The sequence below is a fragment of the Diprion similis genome, chromosome 8, assembly GCF_021155765.1.
Source record: "Diprion similis isolate iyDipSimi1 chromosome 8, iyDipSimi1.1, whole genome shotgun sequence".
NCBI classification, from domain to species: Eukaryota; Metazoa; Arthropoda; class Insecta; order Hymenoptera; family Diprionidae; genus Diprion; species Diprion similis.
The window spans coordinates 26,871,032-26,880,922 of NC_060112.1; the positions used below are offsets into that span (position 1 = coordinate 26,871,032).

The window sequence follows — 9,891 nt, forward strand, 5'->3', positions numbered from 1 at the left end:
GGTTTAAAGTGTCCTTCCTTCTCCTTCCGACAAAGTATACGTAATTCCCTCGGTAATTCCTTGTCACCTATTTCCTACTGAGTTGTAAGCCTCCGGGAGAGAAGAAAATTGAAAGTAATAACGAGACGACTGCGGGCTGAGAACCGAGAGAAAACTATTCGAATTAAAGAGGAAGAGTAGAAGCAGGAACTGACATATGAAAAAGTAAGATAAGACGTTTTTTTTGTAAAGTAGTACGGCGTAATTCGTTACGTGTTGCGAATAGCAGTACAGTTGGATAACTGGATGGAAGATTTTTCATCCCGTCGTTCATACTACAGTTATAATCCCAACGTCTTCTCAAGTTAATCTCAGCGCTATAGGTAGAAAAGCTTGCATTATAAACATGCATCCATACATTTGGAAAGTTTTAATCCAAGCGTTTTCAAACTCCGCAAGCAGACCAGAATATCGGCTTATTTCCACCTTTCGGGTAAAATGATGAACTAAAATCCAATGCATCACATTTTAAGAATTTCTTCCGGTAAAAAAAATCATACCTTTATTGGAGAGTTGAAGAAGAGCGGTAAAATATTGTGAGAATGGAAGGGAGAACATCAATGTCAAGGTACATACAGCGAGAGGGGCGAGGGGGGGGGGGGGGGGGGAGTGAAAGCTGTCGTCATTTCCGCGTGTAAATATCAGAGCGCATGGCCACCCCTAGTTTGTTTGTCTTGTCTCAATTTATCCGTCCCATAATTCGGTCGTGGGTTGGTTGGCCTAAACGCGGGAAGAACAGGCACGTGTACCTAGAACGTGTTACCAATGCCGTGACGAGACTTTGCTTAATGACATTATTCCGGACTCGTTAGTGCAGAAAACACAAACTGTCGTTAAAATTGAATCATCAAAGATATGCCCATGTAGCTAGACTCCGAGGTAAAACTAGCAGTATTAGAAAAATATTCCGACAGTATCGGCCAAGTGTATTGTAGAGAAGGTCGACGTCGACGATCATTTCATTATTTCCAGTAAACGAGCGTATGAGAGGTTTGATGACAAGGGATCCTGCAGAATCCTCATGGAAATGGGCTCAATTTCCGGTATGTTATAGTACATATCCTGCCGATGAAAAGTTCTCGTCGACGAAGGTCCGAAAAATCAGTAGTTTCTGAGATAGAGGCTTCGGAAGAAAGGTGTTCAGATTTTTTCCATCTATGGTTTCTCGATTTTTATGAATTATGAAGCTTCAAGGGGATTTAATATCAAACAAATCAGTCAAAAAACTGCGGGGTTGATTCAAAAAAATAGGCAGGAAGCTGTGATTGATTCTATCTATGCAATGATTCCATCCACGAACTCGTTGGTTTACCGGAAGAAGGTGCGACGTCAGATTTCGTGATTCTTGGAATGTGTGCCCATGAGAACTTTTAAACGGAAGAATATGTAAGTACTATTATACACTTACTGAAAATCCAGACAATTTGACCGAGAGTGAATTTCCGTAAGGATTCTGCGGGGTTCTTTAATGACTATCCTCTATTTGGTGTGGTGTAAATAACAACGGTAATGAACAGAAGAAGAACGGAAACTGGGCGAGAGACGCAGAGAAAAACGAAGCTAATGAGTAAAAATGGTAACGGCGCCGTATGCAGGCTTTCCTCCTAAAGGGAGCTGTTAACCTCAAAGTAACACCTCGAAACGTATTGCCCAGCAAGGTTCTGCACTGCGGGTCCGTCGGGGGTCAGCGATAAACTGAATTAAAGTCAAGGTAAATGAACAAGGTGCGCCATGAGTGCGCACGTAGCTTCTACTGTGCTTGGGTACATATGCATGGCTGGGTAGAGTGGATAGATGATCGGATGAAAAACATTAGAATTTTACGATTCGCAGTCGCTTCGAGAATTAATTTTTTCCTTGAGGATGGCATAGACGCTGAAATCCACACCACGTTTGCTGCTCTGCAAGTTATGTGGTCAAGAAACTTGTTACACTTATACATTTTAATGTGAAGATGAGGACATAAAAGTCTTATTTATTCTTAGTACGGACCTTCAGGCACATTAACGGCCAATCCTTAGGTTAGGTATGGTACTTGTTCCTTTATTGCATTTTGACGCAATTTTACGGGAGAAAACAAAGTTGGCTACGATCATCTGTTCTAAACAGTAGTAGAGCACTACCTCACACAAGATCTTACGATGTTTTGGTTGTACTTTTTAAGATCTCTGAAAATGGGTTCGACGGCAGAACTTCCCGGGTTAAGCCCTAAGGGCTGGGGTTACATCCTTGAAATATCGGAAATCAACCTCAACTTTGATTAGAATCCTGAAACTATAATCCAACTGCTTTTGAGGGGTAGATCCTCAACTTTGAGTGAAACACCTGAATTTAATGGTGATAACATATTTTTTCCCAAACCTGATCCGTCAACCTTGCGAATGATTGCTCAAAATTTCCGCGGTGAGTCTGAAAAATTGGGTTAAATTTATACCCCCAACTTAATTTTTTTGTGAAAAGTTGTGGATAAATTTAGGAAGAAATTTGAGGCCCATTTCTAATGGAAATGTGTACGAAATACTGCATAGCCATGCGGCCGTCCGCCTATTTGCCACAGACCGATTGCTACGCGACAGCTTTCGGCAAGGGAAGAGCGAGAGAGTCCTAAGCTTTCACGGTTTACGGTTGATAGGTTTAGCCGAATCTGGGGTTACCCGAGTGGGTGTACGTCTGTATACCCAGTCTTATTCAATTAATCCTACCCACTAGGTCATCTCAGCTGGGGATGCTTATGTAAATTGAATAAAAGCACAGCCCTCAAATCCTAAATCCTGATCCTGCAGAGTCAAGCCCGCCAAGATTGAGGGCGTCTCTCATTAGTCTGCGTTGAACTTGGAGACGCAGACGTCGGGAGAAAATTGGAAAGGAAAAAAAAGGCGAAAAGAAGCTGAGATCCTCGGGACTTTATCTTCTAGCGACATTTTCTCGTTATACTTATATAGAAATTCTTACCGACAAGTTACCGACTGAAAATCGTTGCTTTTCAACCCGTGCACAAGGAGACAGAAATGGACGAGATTGCGGACTGGAATTGATACAGTAGAACGGAATACTTTCAATAGACGGCGGGTAATTTCCAAGCAACGATAAAGTTATTTCCTAACTGTCACTCCTGATGGCGTTCTGATACATGTAGTTTTCCGTCTATACGAACACAGCCGCAACGTGGATCTCATATATTTCCTCTTGTGTTTCGCGCATAGAATAACGCCGACAGGACCACAGGACACATTTATTGTGATGAATAATACTCAGCCCGCGCATTTGTCTCGAAATCGTCTGTCGAATCGAGATGGATCTCGATTTTGCAAAGGTAAACCATCCCAGAGTGCTGTACTAAATTTTATCAACCGTTTGAACCGTTTGATAAACTGCAGGAGTATTTTGGTGCAGGTCAACAGCGTCAAAAGTAATGTAATTTTGTCCAGACAGAAGCAATATAAACCTGTGCACACATACTGTGTTTAATATACGTGTTTTATTATTGTATACATATTTATATATATATATATACATATATAATATATATATATATATATGGACTCGATTTGCTCATAATAGGCAATATGATTATCTCCGGTACATTTGGCTCGTTGAATTTTGCACGGCATCGCAGCATGGTGCGTTAAGCAGAGCGCTCCATCGCGTTAGTTTACTCATAAAGCTTCGTTTATAGTTACAAACGGTTATTGCTGGGATGTATGAATGTATCGCTCCGGCGGCCCCGGTTCCCGGCTCAACACACGCTTTGCAGCTCAATTCTGTTACACCATCTATTTCGCATGGTAATCCCGGTGGACGCTGATATTATTATATGACCGGGCGGCATTTTTTGATTTTAATTTTTTATTTTACCTATTTTTAAGCCGTTCCCGTAAAAAGTTGAGTGCGACTCGTCGTCGCTGAAAAATATCAGTCGTGTAAACATATAATCTCTATTCCGTGCTACGAGTGCACGTGTGCCCACTGAATCCATCATTTGATGATATATTGATTATAGAGTCGTAATCTGCAAAGACGAAAAGCTGAAGGCCGTAGCTTGTTGTAAATATTCATTGGCGAGTGAACGATAGCGGTTCGGTATGCCAGTCTAATATCTGGTCATGAGCGATTCAATGGTATCTTTCATCAGGCCAAATAGCGAGCTATCTCAACGCTGTCAGGTACGTGTGGACAATACCTTTATGAAGCTGCCACGAAGAGGTATTATCGGCGGCTTTATGTATTCACGTAATTCAATGCACAAATTCAAGCAGGGATTACCAATTACGCACCGGCTCACTGAATCAATATAATACATACGAAGCAAAGAAGTTCTATACTTGACTTCATTATTTCACATTTATAATCGAACTTCGAACAAGTAATAATACCCTTATAAAGCTTATCGCTTCGAAAATTCGATGAAAATTGCTTCAGCTGTTAGATTTTTGCTTTCACATTTTATTCATTCGTCTATATATCTCAGCTGATGAATTCACGAATTTTGTCATTCAGGTAACAATCTCGAAGCTGGAGCCTTGCTGAAGATAAAATTAATCTTCACGTTTATCATACAATAATTGTGTAATGCGCGCATAGCTTTTAATTGAGAAACCGAAGCGAATTCGATTCAATAAACATAGACAGGCGTATTTGCCCTTGTCAGGGAGTAAAGCATGTTTCCCGGAATTCGACGAGCTATATATATATAACCTGGAGGCTGGCCGCCACAGATCGATCCATTACTATACGGAGGATTCCAATTACTGCAATGCGTGGCTTTCAGGCTCCACGTGCATCTGCGTGACGTGGATTCTGCGTCTGCATATCCTCAATTGCCACCCGGAAAACCTCTCAAAGTTTCAAGGTCCGAGACGAGAGATCTAGGAATACCTAAATTTTCTCTCCTTCCCTCGTATCCTGCCATATTCATAGAATGAAGCTACGTCTCAACACAAAATTCAAGTCTCGGCTAGCTTTATGACTTATTTCACGAATGTATTTCAGTGACGTGTCTGTGTCGTCGAATGTTCGTCAGTGGCTTCGTTCTCCGGCATTCGACGCACGGCAGTGGGAAGACGAAGAGCTGCTGCTGATGCTCCAGGCGATGTTCGTCGAGCTTGATCTTCTCCAAAAATTCTCCATACCGCTGTCAACGCTTAGGAACTTCCTCTACGAAGTGTATAATAACTACAACGAAGTGCCGTTTCACAACTTCAGGCATTGCTTCTGCGTTGCTCAAATGGTAGGAAACGCTCTGCTGCCATTGACACATTAGCGGTAGAGTAAAATCGGGCCTCGCTTTACACGAATACCTGTGTAACAATCGATTGATTTCAGATGTACGCGATAGCGTGGGCTGCGAACCTTCCCTCGAAGATCGGCGACCTCGAGGTTTTCGTCCTGCTGGTATCCTGCATTTGCCACGACCTCGATCATCCCGGCTACAACAATATTTACCAGATCAATGCTCGCACGGAGCTGGCGCTCAGGTACAACGACATATCTCCTCTCGAAAATCATCACTGTTCGGTCGCCTTCCGCGTCCTCGAATCACCGGAGTGCAACATCCTCGCTTCCCTCGACACCGCCACCTTCAGAACCGTTCGCGAGGGTATCATAAGATGCATACTCGCCACGGACATGGCTAGACACAACGAGATACTCGGCCAATTTAGGGATATCACGCCGGAATTCGATTACTCCAACAAAATGCACACCAATCTAGTGAGGATCAGAATTAATTTTTATACCGTGTACTTGCGATAATTATCAACAAATGATCCGCCATTGTTTTCCGCAGCTGACAATGATCCTCATCAAGGTAGCGGACATCAGCAACGAGGCGAGGCCGATGGATGTGGCTGAGCCTTGGCTCGATAGGCTTCTCCAAGAGTTCTTCAAGCAGAGCGACGCTGAAAAGCTCGAGGGACTTCCGGTCACGCCGTTTATGGACCGGGACAAGGTGACCAAGCCTTCTTCCCAGTGCAGCTTTATCGGGCTAGTCCTTCTTCCGCTCTTCGAGGCTTTGGGAGAACTACTTCCGGAGCTGCAGGTTCGACCCATTTTATTCCTAATCTAGGTTGCGAATGCCAGGAAACTAACGACCAGCTTGTCCCTTCAGGAATTCATAGTCCGCCCGGTACGGGACGCCCTGGAGTACTACCGTCGATTGAACGAGGCTGCAAAGGACGAGCGAATGCACCGCAAGAGCATAGTGGACCTCGGCGAGTCGAATACGACATCGTTGTCGACGTACGTCGTTAAGTCCTCATCGGCGCAGAGCGTGCGCTCGAAAAGGTCCGGATGCACGCTGAGGTCGAGGTCACGCTCGATCGAGGACTCCTCTGAGAATCTGACGATCGAGGAGGTCGAGACTGGGGAGAGTTCGGATCCCGAAACGGCAACGGAGGTCGAGGTCAGCGAGAAGACACTTAAGTTCAAAATATCGACGGAGGGCAGCACCGCCGGGAGGAAGAGCTACCCGGGCAGCCGGAAGGGCAGCAGGGAGCGGAGCACCCTCGACTACCATCACCACGATCTGGCCAAGGCTATGAGGGAGCACGACCGTGACCTTGAGAGGTACGAAGCACATCGCGGCAGAGGCGACAACCTCAGTAGCGACATGAGCTCGCCGGTCAGCGCGAGGTCTTTGGACGACTCAAGGATCGTCGAGGAACTCGAACGGGATGACACGGTCGTCCAGGAAGGAAGAGGGAACGGAAATGAAAACGGGAACGTCCTCCTGGACGTTTCCGTAACCCCCGAGAGCTGCTCGTGCAGTGAGGAGCGCGACAAGTCGACCCCTAACCACCATAAATCGCTCCTTTCAAGGCTGCGGACGTTCACCGATAGGCTGAGCATCAGCTTTGACTCGAGGGAATCGCCGAGCGTCAAACAGACCGGAAAGAGTGCCGGAAAGAGCTTGAACAAGAGCAATTCCGTAACCGGGACTAGTCCGGGGAGACACGTCGGGGCGTTCTGCAAGCGGTGCAACCTCACCAAGGTCGATAAAGTCCTCGAGGAGACGAGGGAGCCTCAGGAAACCAAAGAGACGAAGGACACGCGGAAGGGATTGGAAGCCAGTCAACTTTCCGTGGAGGACAAGCGCGCTATGACCCTGCCGAAGGCCAAGAAGAATCAAGAAGGAAGGAACAAGGGCTGGAAGACGGTGTTCGCGAAGGACAAACGACCCTCGGTTTCCCTCGAAGCGATACCGGCAACCGACGCTGACGTCGCACTCGCTAAACACAAGAGAAACTTCTCGAACCCGGAGGGAAAGCTGGCAACGGTCAAGACGAACCCCAAGGAGGAAGAGTGGAATAAGGGGTTCAACGCCGAGTTCAAGGGAATCGACGGAGCTGTGCGAACCAAACCGGAAATCGTCCTGAACCCGAGCATCAGTACGAACGTCCTTGACAAGGAGATTGGAAAGGTGGAGATACGGCGGAGCTCGGCGAGCATGGAGGACATAACGAAGATCACTAAGCAGAACGAGTCGATATTCCTTGGGTCTCAAAAGAGCAAGGATGCGGAGGAGCTTCAGCACACCGGAAGCCTCGACTCAATGCTCCACAAGGAGACGGACAAGGCTTGCAAGAAGACTCTCGCCTTCTCATCACCCGGCACTTCGAAGAAGTACAGCGCCGGTATATTTTCACGATTCAAATCCGGCATGAGCATCGACAGTGCCAGAAGCAACAGCGGTCCTCTCAACGATCAGCAGCAACAACAACAACAACAGCAACAACAACAACTCCAAGGAGGCTGGATATCTTCACTTGCAGCTAGCTTCAGGCCTAAGAGACAGGGTAGTGAGGCACAATTCTCACCCCAGCGTTCCCACTACCCGAATCACGACGGATTCAAGTGAACAGACTGGTATCAAATTTTGGTAAAGAAAAACGACAAATTAAGCTAGGTAGGTATGGTTTTAACGGTGGGCTGTGTGCCTGATGTCGTGCGTGAAATACGTAGGTTTATCTATTGATGATGATGCATGCATATACTCGTACGTTCGGTGACGAAAATTTGTTCTCCTTTTCAAGGGAATAATTTATATCGGATCATTATCGCTCTAGGGACGCAATCGCACGATTACAGTTCACCGAGGGTTAACAAAAACACAATAGAGAGTATACGCAATGGCCCTCGATAAATTTATTACTCTTAAGATGAAATTAATGGGAAAACCTGAACTGGCTAGAGTATTATCGATTCGACTTTCTATCTCTCTTTCTCTCTCTCTCTCTCTCTCTCTCTCTCTCTCTCTCTTATTTTCACTCGTGCTAACTACTCTAGACCGAATTTCAAAGAGGTTTTTCAACTTCGTACCAAAGATAAAGTGTTTCGATGCAAAACTCTCAATCAGAGCATTTCTATGGAGAAGAAGAAGAAGAAGAAAGGAAGGAAAAATACTCTAATCGTAATCGTAATTGTATTTGCCGTCTTGAACGTCGCGAGAAAATTTTATTCAAGTGCAGACGTAAGACGATAACTTTATATCGGAATGGAAATCCCCCGGCAACCGTACGACTGCTCTTTCATTCAAATCGTAAACTTTTTTTCAAAATCTTCTCGTGTTCGACGGTTGGACGTCACCAACCTACTTCTTCAATGACGTATTTTCGTTAACGCGTGCTCGAGTCGTTGCAGTAGATAAGTAACATAAAGTGTATAAGAATTACATTAAATTTTCCCAAAGAGTAATTTAATAGCAATTCACTGGTAAAGAAAAAAACAGTCATCTCGAAATGGAACTGTATTCAGACAATTCTTGACTGTGAAAAAAACCGGAAAGGGAGAAAGTTAATGAAAATTTAAAAATTTTCAAGCTACTCTCTCAATGCTTTATGGTATTCTGAAACCTCTTATATTAGTTGACATTGACGATAAAGATTATCAGAAACACGAGGTTTTGAACAAAAATATCACGTGGCGCATGTAATACGGTTATTTTGCTTTTAACTTGTCCTCAAACTGAGGGATTACTGAAAAAGCCACGGTGTCTAAAAAATAAATGGTTGTAGCTAGCGTTCAAATGAATATTCAGTGAATGTATTACCTACGTTTTGCAATCACAAAAACATATATAGATGTGTATCATGACTATAAGTGTGGGAGCGTCGGAAAATCGATTTTCACACCAATATCGAGGTGGCATATGTCCCCTGAAACGGGGATGCTTATTTCACTTAGACGATCAGAGATCGAGAGCAGCGGAGAGACGTGATTGAGTTTATTTTACGATTGACGAAGCATCCCTCGTAAATTAGGGGGCCGTGTGCCGCTGCCAAAAATTTCAATGTTTCATTAAAAGTTGCCGGATCAAGTTTTACTTGAATAAAGAATAATTTACAAAAAAAAACAAAAACAAAACAAAATATTTAAAAAAATGGTCAATTCCGATCTCTCGATGCCAATGAATAAATCATACATTAAATACAAAGATGATGAAAAAAAAAAAAAAAAAAAATCAGCCGAATTCGCCTCGTAATTTCGGTATTTATTAATTGGCGGAATATAGTATATTATATTATATTATATTATATTATATTATACATAACACAATAATACAATTATAGACTATTTTATTTATTGTCCAAAACCTATAATGACAATTAGCCTAATTAACAATAATATTGATAATAATAATAATCATCATTAATGTTGTTCGTTAAATATATGTAAAGTATAATGATGCTGCAAATATGCAATGTATACATCGTATAGGTACCTGTATAATGTATATCTGTATACATACTATCTATCTATATGTATATGTATATATATATATATATGTATATATATATACACAAGTGTATGCGTATATTCTCTGGTGATTCGGAAAAATGTTACATTAGGTGAAAA

At 43.5% G+C, this 9,891-nt stretch overlaps 1 protein-coding gene across 1 annotated transcript in view; it reads left to right on the forward strand.

The window, feature by feature from the left end:
* LOC124409003 overlaps window positions 1-9,377 on the forward strand; it is an 85,017-nt gene extending 75,640 nt beyond the window's left edge. The window contains exons 8-11 of the mRNA XM_046886391.1: window positions 5,029-5,266; window positions 5,362-5,748; window positions 5,825-6,076; window positions 6,146-9,377. Coding sequence (XP_046742347.1) covers window positions 5,029-5,266; window positions 5,362-5,748; window positions 5,825-6,076; window positions 6,146-7,894 — 2,626 coding nt within the window. The 3' untranslated portion in view covers window positions 7,895-9,377. The remainder of the gene's footprint in view (window positions 1-5,028; window positions 5,267-5,361; window positions 5,749-5,824; window positions 6,077-6,145) is intronic.
* Window positions 9,378-9,891: the final 514 nt, after the last annotated feature.